At 42.6% G+C, this 17,967-nt stretch overlaps 2 protein-coding genes across 2 annotated transcripts in view; both read left to right on the top strand.

The window, feature by feature from the left end:
• Window positions 1-143: 143 nt before the first annotated feature.
• On the top strand, window positions 144-7,647 carry zgc:162816 (uncharacterized protein LOC571260 homolog). Its single transcript, XM_048235289.1, has 8 exons — window positions 144-248; window positions 477-629; window positions 2,187-2,467; window positions 2,702-2,882; window positions 3,586-3,707; window positions 4,402-4,591; window positions 6,635-6,740; window positions 6,931-7,647. The coding sequence occupies exons 2-8, from the start codon at window positions 484-486 to the stop codon at window positions 7,018-7,020; spliced, it is 1,116 nt and encodes a 371-aa protein (XP_048091246.1). The 5' UTR covers window positions 144-248; window positions 477-483; the 3' UTR covers window positions 7,021-7,647.
• Window positions 7,648-8,039: 392 nt separating this feature from the next.
• Window positions 8,040-17,967, top strand: part of LOC125288972 (protein FAM126B) — a 12,486-nt gene continuing 2,558 nt past the window's right edge. The window contains 11 exon segments of the mRNA XM_048235686.1: window positions 8,040-8,340; window positions 10,774-10,860; window positions 11,042-11,101; window positions 11,315-11,419; window positions 12,099-12,278; window positions 12,590-12,670; window positions 14,099-14,214; window positions 15,080-15,175; window positions 16,108-16,224; window positions 16,919-17,006; window positions 17,296-17,452. Of these exon segments, the coding sequence (XP_048091643.1) occupies window positions 11,051-11,101; window positions 11,315-11,419; window positions 12,099-12,278; window positions 12,590-12,670; window positions 14,099-14,214; window positions 15,080-15,175; window positions 16,108-16,224; window positions 16,919-17,006; window positions 17,296-17,452 (991 nt within the window). The 5' untranslated portion in view covers window positions 8,040-8,340; window positions 10,774-10,860; window positions 11,042-11,050.

Genomic DNA, 17,967 nt, shown 5'->3' on the forward strand with positions numbered 1-17,967 from the left:
GAGAATAACATAGGGGCCCCACAACTTTTTTGTTTTGGTTCCGTGTCACTAAACAAGTAAGGCAATCACCCATAGACAGAAGCAATCACCAGAGGACTGCAAAAACGCCCTCAGATTCATCTGATGCTGCACAATGTTTTCACTGTTTTGAGCTTTTGGACGTTCCGTAGTTACAAGACGGTGATCGTCTGCCTGCAAGCCGAAGCCGACTTATTTCAAACACTGGAGTTTGACCTGTGTCGACTTAGGTAGGCTACTGTCTATATGCGTTTTTTTTTTTTAAGACTATCTAATAAAATTGCATCGGTGTGTAGCCTAGTGACAATGCACAGTCTTTATTTAGTAGGCTACTAAACTACGAACTACTACTAAGGCTACGAATAGCTTTACTGTAAAGTTCTCTGTAACCGTCTACAAAGTTCCCTAAGGTTGTGCTTTCAATCAATCCACTTTATTTTGCGCTGTTTATGCTACAGTGAAACGATGGAGGCTGAGTTCACGAAAGACCTGTGCACTCCAGTTTTCATAGTCGACCTGGACACGGTGAAGAGGAATGCCAGTGTGATGCTGGAACGATTTGAGAAGCTCGGAGTACAGCTACGCCCTCATATGAAAACGCATAAAACAGCGTAAGGATACACACAAACCTGACCCAAGCCAGGCACTCTTATTAAAAGTGCAAACGTGCATCATAATTATCTTTCAAGTATAATAATCAAGTTAATTTCTTCTTTTCCTTCACCTTCACATTTCTTGAATTTCCCTGGGGATCAAAAGTATCTCCTACCTATCTATCTATCTATCTATCTATATTTAAATATCAATTTTGGGATGTTGTAAACTCGTACACACACAATAGCCTGCAATATTCCAATAGCGACAGCTTGATCCATTTAAATAGGCTACCACATACATAATTCTGAACTATTGGGATAAAAGGGGTAAAACCAGGGACTACATTTTAATGCAGAGCAACATTAGCCTGCACTATGTCTGAAAGGAACTGAACCCTTCAGTAAGCTTGCATTGTCTCTAAAAATGAAATTGCATTGCATTGTCTGAAATTAGCCCACCATTTTGAAAGAATACAAATATGCTAACCTAATGCCGGTCATATTAATGTAGACAATGTCACCATCACTCATGATTTAAAGGTACATTCTCATTGTGTTACATCATTCTAAACTAGTGTGTGTTAATGGCAAATTCAGCATCAGAGAAGCCCTTTGCGATTAAATTTGGCTGAAAACTCTCATTTTGTGAGCAATCCATCTGTCTTTGAGAATGTGGAGCAACGTACTTCTGGAGTTGGTTATGGTATGAAAATGGTCACACACAAAGAACTTTCTTCACCAGACTTGTTCTCGTAAATTAATTGTACAAGAAAATGGCAAAAAAAAACGAATATATCTGACATGATATGGACCACATCCTTCACAACACAAAGTGCAAACTGGCTTTAACTAGAATGGAAGGAGAAGCTGGAGGCCCTGGTGCACAACTGGAGGATGAAACATTCACTTTCAGAAATTGATGCCTCCTCAGAATCAGCTTTATTGGACAGGTTTGCGTAAACAAACAAGGAATTTGACTCAGCAGACAGTTGTTAATATTATCCAGAAGACAACAGTCTAATCTTCAGAGACCGCTCTGGAATGTTAGTCTGTTAGACATCATGTTGAAGGAAATGTAATGTCCAAGAGTGACCAGTGACAGAAAAAGAAATAGCAAAAAGAAATAGAGATTTGATGGAATATTATTGAAAAAAATTATAGACAGGCAAATCTAAGCGAGTGGCCCAAAAATCGTTTTGTGGCTCTGGTTCCTAATGAGTTCTTGTTTCTAAAGTTCCTAAAAGTAACACAATGTATGAATTCCCCTTTTCGTCAATGTACTAGGTAACCATTTAGTGTCTAAAACTGACCAAAATGGATGTGCTACTATCCGTATTCTAGTCAGAGTGTAACATCAAAATGAGTCTGAAGCTGTTATTTTAAGATAAACTACATTGTGTTACTTTAACATTTCTAGGGTGCCCTCAAAGGAATAGCAAGTGCTTCATTACAACTTTTCTGTTTTTTACATGGAGACTAGCAGCAGAATCCTTCACCTCAGACTCTATAGTGTTAAACTGGAGAAACAGTATGAACTAACACACTGTCCACTCCTTTGCTTCGTGTCCCTAGAGAGTGCGCAGACATCATGACAGGCGGAGCGAAGCGCTGCATCGTGGTGTCCACTCTGGCCGAGGCATCCTTTTATGCCAACCACGGCTATGACGACATCCTGTATGCCTACCCTCTACCTTTTGACAAGGTGGAGCGCTGCGCACTGCTGGCGGAGCGACTGTCCCTCTTCCACATTCTGGTGGACAACAGCGCCGCCCTGGAGGAGCTTAAGAAGAGGCCACTGCAAAACGGCAAAGCATGGCATGTGTGGATGAAGCTGGACTGTGACAATGGCCGAGGTGAATACTAGAAACGGGCAGTTAATTATGGGTCACATTTGGTGAAGTGACTTGGCAATACAGGATTGTTGCCCAGATCATGTTCAGCATAATCCTTCTATTTAATTGAAAATTTGAAAAAATTTCAAACCATATCAAAAAAGTCTCAAACCATATCACCAGCCTAAAATACTTAATGATAACAGACAGAAAACAAATGTGTGCCTATATTAACGAACAAATCACATCTTCTAGCTGGCATCCCTTACTCCGAGCCAAGAGCTTTACAGCTGGCCAAGGACATCGCCGAAACAGCGGGAGTGGAGCTGACTGGGGTCTATGCCCACTGTGGGAACACATATGGTTGTCAAGGGGAGGAGCAGATTAAGGCAGTTGCTCAGGAAACCACCACACTCACGCTGCAGTTCATGGATAAGTAAGTCAGTAAGCTTCTGTGGACTAGCAATACCTGAAATGCTTTTATGCCTCCAAACTAGTCATTAATGTAAACAGAATGAGCTGATTTATTTGAGTAAGCGCATCATGTACATTGCTCATCACAACCTTTGTTTGTTGTTGTATGTTTTGAATAGAAATAGATAAAGTATTAAGTATTTGAGGCAGCCGTGGCCTACTGGTTAGGGCTTCGGGCTTGTAACCGAAGGGTTGCCGGTTCGATCCCTGACCAGTAGGAAAAATGTGGGCGGGGGAAGTGGTTGAGCACTGCTCTCCCATGCCCACATCGACGCCTGAAGTGCCCTTGAGCAAGGCACCTAACCCCTCACTGCTCCACGAGCACCGCTGTAGCAGGCAGCTCACTGTGTCGGGGTTAGTGTGTGCTTCACTTCACTGTGTGCTGAGTGTGTTTCACTAATTCACGGATTGGGATAAATGCAGAAACCAAATACTGAGTATATATACAGTACTTATACTTGAATAGCCTTTAAACTGCAGTGATGTCTTCATCAAATGGGATTGAATATGTCATCCTAATACTGTTACGCTGTGAGTCTTCTCCAGGAATCATAGAAGTTTTCCTAGAAAGGCCCCCACCTGTTACTTTTAACGTTCAGGTTCAGTTGCTGGCCAAGGCTAAATATCCTGGACGGCCGTTATCTAAAATCTTTGACCTCTTCCAGGCTTAAGGCAGCCGGGATCCATGGTGTAAAGTCCAGCATTGGCTCAACTCCCTCCTGCAGCTGCCCTGTCACGGACATGGCAATGCTGAGTGAGGTGCACCCTGGGAATTATGTCTTTTATGGTCAGTGTCACCACTTCAGTGCCATGCAGTGGTTATTCATCTACTTAATTCTGTATCTCTAACAAAGGCTGGGACCAGCAAAAAAGCTGTAGTCTTAATGTTTAACTACATATGAATGTTCCCTCATTATTCTAGAGCCAGGGTTGAATAACTCTGTGTGAGTTGTTACCTCTATTGTTTTGTTTGAATCACCTCAGCCTTTAAAGGAGCTATAGAATTCTGTAGAATCAGCCAATTGGCACTCTTCCACTGACTTGTATTGTATTTGATATAGTGCCACAAGTGGTACAATGTGGTATTACAAGAAGGCCATGCCAACACTAGCTGATTTGCATCCTAACTTCAGTTTTGACGTTTCATCTTCACATTCTCTTGCAATTTCCAGGTGATTTTTTTTATGTTTTAAACTAAAAGATACTCCCCATAGCACCTTTTATGGTCAGGAATTGTCACTTTGGCCCCATGGTGACACCCATTGTCTAAGATTTATTGAATTAATTTTTGAGCAAACCTAATAATGTTTGCTCAAAATAACATATGAAGGAGGTAAACATCTGGCAGGAAAGTCTGTACATGCTCAAGTGTCAAAACAAAAACGAACAACTCCAGAATGCTTTGATTATTCTCCCTGCACAATATATAGCTATGCCTGGCAAAATGATACCAACATTGAACTGTTTTCATTGGTCCACAGACGTGCAGCAGTCTCTGATTGGCTCTTGCAGCCTAAACGATGTGGCGGTGCGAGTGCTCACTAGGGTTATAGGTCACTACCCTCACAGGAACCAGCTCCTGGTCGACTGTGGCTGGACAGCCCTTAGCCACGACGGAGGTGGGAAACTCCCCACAGGTTATGCAGTCATCGAGGGGCATCCAGAGCTCAAGTAAGCACTGTCCCAAATCAAGATTATTTGTATTGAAAGCTGACTGGGTTATTAGATAGATAGATACATACATACATACATACATACATACATACATACATACACACAGACAGACACACACACAGACAGACAGACACACACACATACATACATACATACATACATACATACATATATACATACTTACTTACTTTAAAGTCCATAGGTGTCCCTGTGCACAAACCTTCAGTTGAACAGGTGCAGGTGAGGCAGGTAAGTATAATCCAAGAGTGAAAGATCAGGAATTACCGCACACTGATCACTATTAACTTAATATTTATTTTTTGAACGAACAACGCGTTTCGCCTAGCGCTTCATCAGGTTCGCTCTGTACCATCCCCCCTTCTTTTCCACAGGTGAATAAATCAGGTAATGTCACATGACCTTGTTGGGTGATATTTAAGCTACATATCAATTAGTTCATGAGTTCATTAACAACATCAATATACTTCATAAACAACACAGAATTAATTAATACGTTCACATACAACATCAGTAATTCATAAGTTCATAAAACAACACCACAACAAATTAGTTCATATGTTTAGGTGACACCAGTAACTTATCAATTCATAAACACCTAATCATTTAGTTCATAAGTTCATTAACAGCATCAGTCAAATAAAATCAGTAATTCAGTAATCAGCTATTCATCAATTCATAAAATCCACCTGATAATTTTGTTCATAAGTTCATAAAAACAACATCAAATGTTCATCAGTTTATCAACACCTCTAACAGTTTATTAATTACCACAATATCAAGATGTGCATAAGACAGTGTCTATATTACCACTATTAGTTTGAATATACAAAATCATTTTTACAAGCCAGTTATTCTGTTCACAAAAAAACACTCAAGTCTTGTTTTTCATTAACTCCATATGGTTCGACTGTATTCAATTTGTGATCCAGTAAGCATCCCTTCTTAGCAATTGTTTTATCATATCACCTCTTACATTAGGTTCAACCCTCTCGATGCCAATTAATCTCAATGTAATGGCTGAACCATGGTTTCTGTCCTTGTAATGTCTAGCAATAGCGTAATCCATATTGTTATTTCTAATGGAAGCTTTGTGTTCAGCAATTCTTAACTTCAAATTTCTTTTTGTTTGGCCTATGTACATCAAGCCACAAGGGCATTTTAACATGTACACTACATGTGTAGAGATACAATTGATAAACTGTTTGATACCATGCTTTTCACCTGAGTGTGGGTGGGTGAATGTTTTGATGTCAAAAGTATTTGAGCAGTGTGCACACTGGCCACACCTATAATTACCATAAACTTGTTTAGTCAGCCAATTTGTAACTGGAGGTTCTTGGTACATAGAACTGACTACTAAATATTTGATATTCTTACCCCTTTTAAAGCAATATCGTGGTTTAGTTGGTAAGTGGCTCAGACGCGGGTCACATTGAAGGAGTTTCCAATGTTTGTTGATTATTCTTTTCACCTTTTCAGATAGATACTTTATTGATCCCCAGGGGGAAATTCAAGGACTCAGTAGCATACAGACATCACACACAACATGCACTTACAGCAGAAAGGGTAAATATAAGTATATACATATAACAAAACTCCACTGTACAATAGAGACAGTAGAAGATAAGAAAAACTAAATACTAAATATACTACATAATTAAATAAAAAAAATCCACAGTGTGCTTGAGGATGATCAAGCATGAGACGCTTGCAGTGACAGGGCCGGGACTGGGCCTGTAGTTCTGTGTGTATGGTAAGGTGCTCAAGAGAGTGAGTGTCATGGTGAAGGTGCAAAAAGTAGTCCAACAGTGCGACAGTGCAAGAATTAGCATTTTATGCATGTTTAGCATGTTATGACTGTGTTACTATTGAATTGATGGCCTTGAATATTATATAATAATAATAATAATAATAATAATTACATTATAAAATATTAGATGATTTAGATTCATTAATTATTTCACTCACTCTCTCACCCACTCAATCTCTCCCACATGTTTGTATTTGTATGTGTTACAGACTGCTGTCTATGACTCAGGAGCATGGGCGAATAGAGGCCATGTCTGGGAAGTTAGATTTCACTAAACATCCCATCGGCTCCATGCTCTCCCTGATGCCTTATCATGTAAGTACCAAATAGGACTACGTAAAAGGTACTCGTCTGAATTAGGGCAGTGCCAGCCATGGCAAGACTTCATTCTATAGGTAGCTTTAACATAATTGTGGAATGGCAGAATATCACCTCTAGTAGTGAATATGCTGTGCTGCAAGCATGGGTGCTTGAGTGAATCTGTGTTTACTGCTGTCTTTAACAGGCCTGTGCCACTGCTATGATGCATCCCAAGTATTACGTTCATTCTAATGGAAAGATAGTGGGGACATGGACTCCTGCACGAGGGTGGTGATGTTGATGCTGTCACATAAAATACTCTGGGATTATCATAGTAAAAATGGTTCCTGTGAAGCAGCCAGCTAGGGATTATGACATCACAAATGAACTGGTATTATGACTTGGAAGTGCCGATCATGGTTTTAGCTTGGCCATTCTGAAATGTGTCATGAGTAACATAATGAACACACATTAAAGACATACTGTAAAAGTCTTACATAAACTATACACTAATACACTATGTGTACACTATATATACACTATACACTAACTAACTTGCAACAAATATGAACAATACTAACAAAATGTGTCAAATAAGATGATCACTAATATTCAAAATGTGTTATGATTTATTGTTGATCTTGTAATAATGTTATGGGGCACCCATTGTGCTAACTGCAGAAAATATCACCAGATGGCAGCATAAGCCCTATTGGTAAACTGATGCTAAGAAATACTTGAATGAGAAAAGACACTATATGAACATGTACTGTTTGGTGAATTTACCTTGGGTATCAGATATAAGAAAAAATGAGCAACAGTCATGTAAGCAGATGAAGTGACAAGTGTTTATTTTGTTTTTCTTTGCATTAAAGGGGATGTTCATAGCACTGGAAACATATTTCATTTTTATTGCAGTTCTCCTTTTGACAGTACCAATTGATAATGAAATAATCTCATTATAATATCAGTGGCCTACCAGATTGGTAGTAGGCCTACCAATAAGCTTAGTGTCATATACAAAATTATACTGACAAAGCTGTAATCTTAACATTGTAACATCATTTTCATTTGGGTTTTAAACGTCCTCCTTGTGCCCTAATGCTTACGATTCCTGGATGACGTGTTTTGTTAACTACTAGGTATGGTGAATGTTTGGGAAAGCCCAATGTTGTCCTGAATCGTTGGTATTGCTCACCAGTGAGACAGCGCTTATGTGAGCTGGAGCTTTGTCGGGTCACCTGTTTACCTGACCAATTGAGTTGCTCTCACCGAGCTCTCGTCGTGACCATCCAATAGCGGCGCAGTGCGCACGGCAGCCAGGCAGCAAGTTGGCAGGAAGAGAGATGTCAACACTAAAAGGAGAACCGTAAAATGACTCTATGTTGGCCCGGAGAGAGCTGCAGTTTTTTGTAATCACACCAATCGTGCTCCAGAGGAATGTTTATCCTGGGCGTCGCGATTGTCGTGGTATGGATCATATCGCTTAGAGCTGTCCGTCTTGCTGCACACATTGTAGGTTCGTTCAAGGACTCTGGCGATAGCCGCAGGGATAGCACGCTCACCCCAGCTCTCCGTTAGCATTCCTGCAGCACTGGGAGGTCACATCGCATGGGTATGTATTATTGAGGAGAGATGATGTAATGATAAAGATATCATCACCTGGGAAAACATCTTACGGACAGAACACGTCTACGTCATGCCATTTCTGATACAGGCGAGCTGTATGAACAAATGTTGAAAGTCCTTTTTAGGATGGTGTCAACGGACCCGCAATTATTTGTGGAATGATAGCAGTCATATTGTGCACATTAAGTCATGAAATGTTCAGTTATGAATAGCGTTTGTGGAAATACGAGTGAGAGTGGAATCAGTTCTCAAGGTGTTTCGGTCCTTAATAGCAAAAATGCGGAACTACAAATTATCCATATGGGATAACCTACAGGTTTGTGGCGACCACTTGTTTTGAACCTGTCAGTGTTTATTGACTTATAAATTGTTGCTTACTGTACTATGGATTTGGGGGGTGTTGGCTAAAGACAGCCATGTGTGAATCTGTGAGAAGTTATTTATTATGCTTAATGCTTTATTGCAGCAGAGATTGTGATGCTGAATCGTTGAAATAATTTTTTGATAGGCTATATTGGTTTCTTATTTCCTTTAGTTGCGAGCTTTATTTTAACAGTGTCCATGTAAGCAAGTTATTCTGTATCACACACACACAGCTATACACATACATACAAACATACACACACACACACACACACCTACAAACACACACAGATTCTTGTACTGTAATGGCGCTGAGCCTCTGTAAGGGAGTGCTCTCATAGGCGCCGGGACTCGGGAGCCTTGAGCCTTAAGGACACACAACACACCCCGGCTGGCACTTTGCCTGAGAAGCATTCTCATCCCTAAGCCTCCAACCTGTCCCTTCCCTCGGCCACCTAACTCACTCGTATGGCCAGACGCCGAGAATGGACGACCCAAGTGGCCAGTCAAGTCGCCATGCAGAAGTCCAGGAGGGTAGCTGATTCCTACTTGTTGGGTGACAACACTCCTGAGTTTGACGCTTTGGCCTTTTCATAGACCTCACCAAGGAGTAAATCATCTGTTGTTATCTCCAATTAGCCTGATCATGACCCTGGCCAAGGGCTTATATGCACAGTCGATCTATGCACTGACTATACTGCAGATTGAGGCAGAAATCTAACCCAGGGCTAATCCAGGGTTGATTGAGTGAAAATGGCCTGGTCTGGAGTGGAGTTGGTTAGTTATTGAGTTTGTTCATTAGTTCTGTCCCCAAAGATGCTGACGATGCACGCACGAGGCTGGCAGCAGTTTGCTCATGTATCTGCTGCTGTTGCCTTGGGTGTGTGTGTGTGTGTGTGTGTGTGTGAGGGACAGACACACACAGACAGAGTGGCAGCAGTTTGCTCATATATCTGCTGCCGTTGCCTGTGTGTGTGTGTGTGTGTGTGTGTGTGTGTGTGGGACAGACATGCACAGACAGAGGGAGTGATGTGGACATGCTTGAAAACTTATCCCTCAATCGCCCTTACAGTGTCTGTGCCTCCCTCTCTCCCTCCCTCTCTCTTCCCCCCGCCCCCCCTCTCTCTCTCTCTGTCTGCTTCCCCTAAGCTCTTTTTAGCAAAATCTATTTTAAGCCCGGCTTGTAATGCCATGGTTGAGGTACTGTATACACTTAATTATCTGGCACAGGAGTTGCTAAGCTTCTTACGGAATCGCTGGGGTGGATATGTAGGCTCCCATGCTTGTCTGATCCAAAACATCAGGGAAATGTCTCACTCAAGTGTAGTGCCTCCATGACTGTGGTCTCTCTTCAGGGTCCTTGGCTTATCGAGTTAAATGGCACTTATCCAATTTCATTTGCTGTCAATCAGATGAGCGAATAGTTGTCATGACCCTGTGGCCACCACTACTACGTCACATGTTGAAGCGTGACCTTATGTGAAGCTAGGTTGTGACGGAGTCTTGTGGAAGAGTCAGTTATGTTTGAGGAGCAAAAAACAAATTAATAAAAAATTCAAATCTCATTGCTAAATCTCTTTCACACTGCTATCAGCCGGTTTTGACTGGTCAGACTTATCTGCATGACACACACACACACACATAGACACTCACAGACAGAGAGACGCTCACACACATGGAGAGTGCACTTGGGCGGCTGGTTAGCACCGCACCGTAAACAAAGCAATCTTGAGCTCAAGTTTACTAAGAGGAGGGTTTTGCCAGTGTCACACGCAACCTGGCTGGCTAAGCGAAGGCTTCTGGATGGGACGTGAAGAAGTCTCTCTCTCTCTCTCTCTCTCTCTCTCTCTCTCTCTCTCTCTCTCTCTCTCTCTCTCTCTCTCTCTCTCTCTCTCTGTCACTCGCTCACTCACTCCAGTCGCTCACACACACACTCCCTCTGCACTAATCACGGTTGAAGGGCAGTTGTGTAATCTGCAAAGGCCTGGAACGCGTTTCACTCTAGGACATCATTGTGTGTTTGTGTGTGTGTGTGTGTGTGTGTGTGTGCCACCAGTAGGTTTGCAGTACTGACTGTGTGACCGCAACCATGGAGAAACAGCCCTTTCTTGCAGCGGACAACTAAAGTCAAACACAGACGGAGGTGAGGCGGTAAGCTTGCTTGACACGGTCAGTCAGAGGAGTTTCTGGTGCTAAGTGAAATGTGTGTACTGATTTCTCTCTCTCGCTCTCTCTCTATCTTTGTCTTTCTCTCTCTTTCTCTCTTTCTCTCTCACTCTCTTTGTCCCTTCATGTGTTTTTATATTGCACATGCTCTTTGACAGGGGTGGAACATGCTCAATACAGAGCGCGGTGTGGTGGAGGAATGGCTCTCCGAGTTCAAGGTGAGAACATCTTTCTGCAAAGCGTTGATGACCACACATCCACTTCTCCACACACACACACACACACACACACACTACACAGCCAGTATCAGCTTCTTCATCTGTGTCTTTTTCGTCTTCCCTCTCTCTCTCTTTCCCTCTCTCTCTCTTTCCCTCTCTTTCTATTTTTCTCCTTACTCATTCACTTTTTTCTGTCTCTCTCTCACCGAGCAGACATTACCTGATGTCCAGCTCCCACAGTACGCTGGCAGTCTCCACCTGAAGAGGTCCCTGGTCCCAGCCCTCTACAGGGTCATCCAGGCACACCCCAACAGTGAGGTACAGTTGGCCCGTTCCCAGTAGGCCACTATTTTCCCCTCTATGGGTTGTGCTGCCCTTAAGATAAATGGCGCAGGGGGACTTGATCCTGATTTCATTGGTGAGCAGCCAAAAGTAGAGGTCCCTTGGACAATCAGTGTCTCGGGTCTTTTGTCTTGATTAGCCAATCAAGAACAATTGGATCAGTAATTAGAGAGCTGGGCACGTTGCTGATTCAGGACCTGGGGCTGAATTGCTGTTTCGCTTCCTGACCTTTTATGTAAGGAGTGCACAGTATTTTACCGTGTGTTAGCCACACTGTGTATAAACCGCAGTACAGTGATTTATGCAAAGAGTAATAAAAAATATGTTTTAACTGCACCCGTGTGTTAACTGCAGTGCCTAATATTAGCCGAATCAGAATCAGATTGTGCTTTAAGCAAAAAGAAGAATGAAGACAAGAGATGCATGTATAGCCTGCCCATATGTATTAACCTCATAACTGAAGACATTTTGCAAATCATTGTATAATCCTTGGTTAATTGTAGAGAAATTATGGTAGTGAAGACTTTTCCTGGCTATGGACCTGTGCTGTGGTTCATGAGTTTCTCTGTCTTTCATTCAAGTCTCTCTTTCCCTCTCTCCTTCTCTCTTTCTCTCTATCTCTCTCTCTCTTTCTCTCCTTTTCTCTCTGCTGTAGCTGTTGGCTCCGGTGTGCCACCAGTTGTTTGAGCTGTACCGCACCGCCGAGGACCGCCTGCGGCGCTTCACCCTGCAGTTCCTGCCGGAGCTCATCAACGTGTACCTCTGCCATGCCACCAGCAGGGAGCGCTACAACACGGGCTGCATCGAGGCACTGCTCCTGGGCATCTACAATTTGGTAGGGCACCCAGAAGTGTGTGTGTGTGTGTGTGTGTGTGTTTGTGTGTGTGTGTGTGTGTTTGTGTGTGTGTGTGAGCATGCGCCTGAGTGATTAACAGCTCTTTGTGTTCAGTGTTCAGATTGTTTATCTGCTGCTTTGCATGCTTGCATGTGTGGCATATGGCTATGGGTGCCCGTGTGTGTGCGTGCGTGTATGTGTGCGCGTGTGTGTGTGTGTGTGTGTGTGTGCGCGCGCGTGCGTGCGTGTGTGTGTGTGTGAGAGGGGGGTATAGTGGATTAATTATCTCTCCTCCTATCACCTTCCTGCAGGAGATTGTGGATAAAGAGGGTAACAGTAAGATCCTCTCTTTCACCATCCCCTCTCTTTCAAAGCCTTCCATCTACCACGAGGTGAGTTGGGAGAGAGACGCATGGTCAGCCATTATAGAGTCTGTCTGCTGTGCATTTTTAATGGCTGGTTTTCTGTTGATGACTTTTAATTATTTATTTCAGTGACTTCAAGTATCTTAAAAACTTGAAGTTCATAAGGCATAGATGACACTGCATTTTTTTTTTTACTTGTTTGGTATTAGTCAGTAGTCATGCCATGTATGGAAAGGGAACAAAGATGTCTGCCACTGGATAAGACGGAATTAGAGTCTTTCACTGCCTCTAGTGTTGACTCAGAATTCCAATATCATTCTCTTGGGACAACATTTTGTTTGAAAAAAAGGACCACAGCTAACTTCAATAATAAAGAAAAAATATCTTGTTTTGCAGTACAGAGAGTCTCAGCCTATGTGGGTAAATATCAAATGCTGTATGGAGATCTCTTGTGTTATAGAATACTATGTCCCTGCTCTCATTTTTGTGTTCATATTGAAATATCCCACATTATGAAGTGCATTCTGCAATGGCAGGTTGCTGTTAAAATCATCCGTAAGAAATAGCAGTGGTGTATTCTTAAATAGATCTAATTCTGTTAGCCATTGATGTCTAGAAGCAAGAAGCTGAGCTTGGCCTTCCTGAATGAGCTCACCATATGAGCCCATCACTGAGCCTTTATTTAATGAAGGAAAGGAAAACAAAACAGGCTGACTGAGTGGGTCGAATCAAATCATAGGAGCCGCTGCTTTAGCTCATCCCTGACACAGCAGAGATGACACTACGGTAGCTTCCTTTGTTTAGAATCTTTCCTCCGGTTGGAATAAGAATAAAAATCAGCTTTCATCGGCCAAGTATAGTATGTTCTTCTCATACATACAAGGCAGGTGGAGCTGTGGTAGCATAGTGGCTAAGGAGCTGGGTGTACATAGAGTCCAATACAATAATGTGCTTAATGTATGGGTGATGTGTGAGTATCTGTGTAATGCAGTATTTGTATTTGTGAAGCAAAATGTAACAGTAATTGTCAGAAGGACCAAGGATATGTGTATGGTATAGGTATTGTCCAGCTGTTTATGAGGGTGATGGCAGTAGGACAGAGGTAGGTTCCCAGGTACTGTATTGGCTGACTGAGGATTAGTCATAGCCTCGATCTGGCATGCAGTCAGTGAACCAGGGCTGTTCCCAAATCAGCTGACAGATACTTTATTCATCCCAATCCCAGGGGAAGTTTTAGGAACTGGGGTTGTTCTCTTTTCTTCAGCAGAACTGTGCAGTCTTAAATCATAAAGCAGTTTGCCTTTTTCTTTATATAGTTGTTTTAAATTTGGTTTGTTTTTTCCCTTGCGACAACAGTTCCTGGAGAGATTTGAAAATGTTCCTTGACCCTGTGCGTTTCTTATGGAATGTTTCTGGGAAAAGATGACCTTTAACCCCTGCTTGGTGTCCCCTCAGCCATCCAGCCTGGGCTCCATGGCCCTGACGGAGGGAGCCTTGTGCCAGCACGACCTGCTCCAGGTGGTCTACAGCGGCCTCCACTCCCAGAGAGAGACCTTCACCTCCCAGAACAGGTGCACAGTCACTGCTGTCAGTGCATGCGTGCTGCTGACCTCTTTCTAGAGAGACAGTATATCCGCTCCTGTAGATTTATGTGATGGACTAGCAATGAATGCTCTGAATGTATTGTTAACTTAGTTTTAAATGAAAAACAATACCACACAAGTGGTTTTAGACCATATGTTAAAAAGCATTATCATTTTTAAATTATTTTAGATTGTGAACATGACTAAATGTTGCAATATTGTCATTAAAACATAAAGTAAGCTAAAAGATTGAAGGGAACACACTGACCAAGGACTACACAGGACCCCACTACACTGCTTTAGCATACATGGAGTTATGGCAGTGATGCTTCTATGCCTTATTTTTGCACAATGCCATGTACTGCTTACGTAGATTTTCAAGGAGACAATTCTGTTCTTTTCTATCATTTGGTGCTCCTTATTGTGATTGTCATTGTTAGTCAGTGAGAGGAAAATGGTTGAGTTCTCCTTGAAAGTTGGCTAGACTGTCCAATGGCTGCAGAGAAAATGCACCTGACGCCTGAGTGCGGAGGAGAGTGTGGAGAAACAATAGTATGTTCTGCACACAGTGTGCTTCACTGTGACAGATGGTCTGTCTGCATGGTGAATGGAGGCATTTTTAGGAGAACAGCACAGACTTCGTGTGTGTGTGTGTGTAAGGTTTTTTTTTTGTTCAGCCATCTGTAAAAATAGAACAGGCTCTGCGTGGGAGGCTCGGCACATTTTTTTGTCCATTGTTTTCTTAGGTTGCTGTGTTCTGTTTTCTGAGATGCATTTGTGTTAGTGGTGTGACTGTGGATTCATATAGTTCTGGGTTCTAACTTCTATGTTCTGATGTGGGTTCTATTTACAGGTTCGAGGTGCTGTGCTTCCTCATGCTCTGCTACAACTCGGCCGTGGTCTTCATGCCAGCATCCTCCCACCAGTCAGCTTGCAGGATGAGCTCGAGGTACGAGACCCCAGGGGTTTGTTATTTTCTTGACCTTTCAGTGGACACACAACAGATACAGAAATGCATAACTCTCTAAGGAGCTCTCCTGTAGTAGACCTTGAATAATAATTTGGTTAAAGCCACACATAAAGAAATTAGGCATAGTCAGTCACACTGCCTTTTTATGTCTATAGGCAAAATATAGTTCATTGCTTAAAGGTGCTCTAAGCGATGCCATGCGTTTTTTAGACTAAAACATTTTATGTCACTTACTGCAAACATCACCTAACCAACCGCTAGCTGTCTGTGTCCTGAATACAGTGTAAAAAAACGCGATCTCTGTGGACAGCCCAGGTTCCAAAAACGGCAACAAAAACAACCTGGGCTAACCTAGCCCATAAAAACATAACAAACTGTTCCAGCAAATCACAGACGAGATGCGCGTTTAGGAGAGTTTCAATTGCACGGGAGCAGCACGGGAGGGAGGGGGAGGAAGTAGCGATCTAGCTCTCTGTTTTGTTTGAAAGTCAACAGAAGTGACATTACCCAGCATCGCTTAGAGCACCTTTAAATCTGTTGTTTTTTTTATAGTAAAATACCGAAACCGTACCGTTATCGTTGCCTAAAAACCTTTTTACATACCGAACCGTGGGCACACTGTACCATTGCATCCCTAGTAAAGACCCGCCTCTCTGTCCTAATGTCTTCAAGAAGTGTTTGTATGAAATAGTTGTGTGTGAATTTGACAAGGAACCTTTTTGGGAGGAACCTTGCATCTCCCTCTCTGTCTATTTCGGATAGTCCTCTATTTTATCCCTTTGTTTGTTGAAGCTCATATGTGTTTTATCTCCCCAAACAAGCAGATCCCTCACGTCAAATCATATTAAGTCAAATGGATTGATGCCAGCCTTCTGATCTAACCCCTCCGGTGCACTGATGTTGATTGGCAGGCTGTGTGTGTGCGGCTATCCCCGGCAGCAGCTGAAGGCCTGGAGAGAGCCCTGTCACCGCGTGCGGCTGGACCCAGAGTTCATGGTGCAGATGCTGACTGCCGTCTACCACGCCATGTGAGTGGCCTGCTGTTACACATCCTGTCCATAAGGAGGCGGCATGTTTTTTTTTTATTCAGGAGGAGATGGAGAGAAAGAGTAGCATCATTTTTAGCCAGACCCATTGATTCAGGACTTGTGGTAAATGGGGACTTGTGGTAAATGAATCAGGACGAACACATGGACTTAATCAATGTGTGAATAATTTAGTGGATGGGCAGGACATTAACGGCCCATGTATTATTCTGGTCTGAACTCCGAACAGTTATAGTTATTCAATGTCCCAATGCAGGCCAGTGCTGTCCACTTGAGTCATTTCCATGGCCCTCTGTGATCTTTGAGATTTTTATCTCATGCTCAGGCAATGTGCAGCATCTTTCTAATACATCAGCTCTTTGCATCAACCAAGTTGCTTTGAAGATGTGCAGCTGTATAATTTCATTCAGCCGGTTTAGTTTATTTCATGTATGCAAATAATTAGATGTCATTTTCAAGTCAGTACATACTATACATTGATACTATACACTATCAATATATCTACCATAAGTACATTTTCCACTGAATACTGATAATCCTAGAAATTGTTCTCCAGATTAATGATATATAGTCTCTCTCCTAGTCACATTAGCGCTGTTCTCTGCAGCCATTGGTTTTATTTACCTCAAGGCCCATTGTCATGGAGTAAACTCTTCCTCTTTGTTGCTATCCGCAGCTATAATGGTGAATGGGACCTGGGATATGAGGCCCTGGAGGACATTTTGTACCGAGCGCAGCTGGACCTATATGCCAGGCCTCTACTGGTAATGCTACAGTACTACCACTCAGCTTCAACTGTCTCCTGACCGAATCTGTTCTTCATCTTTCATTATTAATATATGCAGTATATGCAGTTGAGCTTTTACTGATTTGTGTCTTTTTGTCATTTTCATTGTTTTTTCGAATGACTTTTAGGTTTGTTTTAGAGACAGCAATGCCTGTTACAGATAACTCCTTTCATTAGTTCACATGGTTTGAATCAGCACTTCTGCTCATTGACCATATTTTCTGCCTGTCGATTTTCAATCACAATTTCCTTCCTGACCTTTGTAGCTGGCCAACTCGATGAAGCGGTCCTTGCCGCCTCAGCCTCCAGACGGGGCCCGGAAGCTTCTGCCGGTGGAGGTGACGCCGACGGGGAGGCGTATCTCTCAGACGGCGGTGACGGCGGCCTCTATCCGCCGACTCCGATGGAAGAGAGAGGGTACGGGTACGCACTTCCCCCCACTCTGTAGCGCGCACCAGCTGACACTGTTATCACAGATGGCGCTGATGAAGTAATTGTCTGTTTGTGTGTAGCCGCTAGCAGTGGGAAATAGCTGTGTATCTGCTGAAGCTTTCCTTGCTATCATGGGAAGTATGCTTTCTTTGAAAGTGTTGTATAGATTTGGATACTTCCCCTGCTTGATTGGAGCCAAACTAGATGTTAGCATTTCGATAACCGAGCACATTCTCAAAGACTGGTCCACATAATTGAAGATGCTGCCAAGTATTTTCTTATTTCTCAGTGCTCCATTGTCTGATTTCACTAATATTTGTCCTGTGTTCCACATTACATACTTCTTCATGGTTAGAAGAACCATAGGTGTAACTAGGTATGCAGGCCCACAACACACAGAGAGACACTGAGTAAGACAATGAGAAACACTGAGTAAGGTTTCATATGCCGGTATCACCAAAAATAGAGATGGAAAAAGTTCATACTCAGAAAGCGTGAAATCCTTC

This window comes from Alosa alosa, chromosome 23, assembly GCF_017589495.1.
Source record: "Alosa alosa isolate M-15738 ecotype Scorff River chromosome 23, AALO_Geno_1.1, whole genome shotgun sequence".
Classification (NCBI taxonomy): Eukaryota; Metazoa; Chordata; class Actinopteri; order Clupeiformes; family Clupeidae; genus Alosa; species Alosa alosa.

Bases quoted from the DNA above. Each gene is read 5' to 3' on its own strand.
- zgc:162816 (XM_048235289.1), top strand. From the start codon at position 484: ATGGAGGCTGAGTTCACGAAAGACCTGTGCACTCCAGTTTTCATAGTC. The intron at 2,883-3,585 runs GTAAGTCAGTAA...GACCTCTTCCAG, and splicing joins ACGCTGCAGTTCATGGATAA to GCTTAAGGCAGCCGGGATCC. The intron at 6,741-6,930 runs GTAAGTACCAAA...TGTCTTTAACAG, and splicing joins TCTCCCTGATGCCTTATCAT to GCCTGTGCCACTGCTATGAT.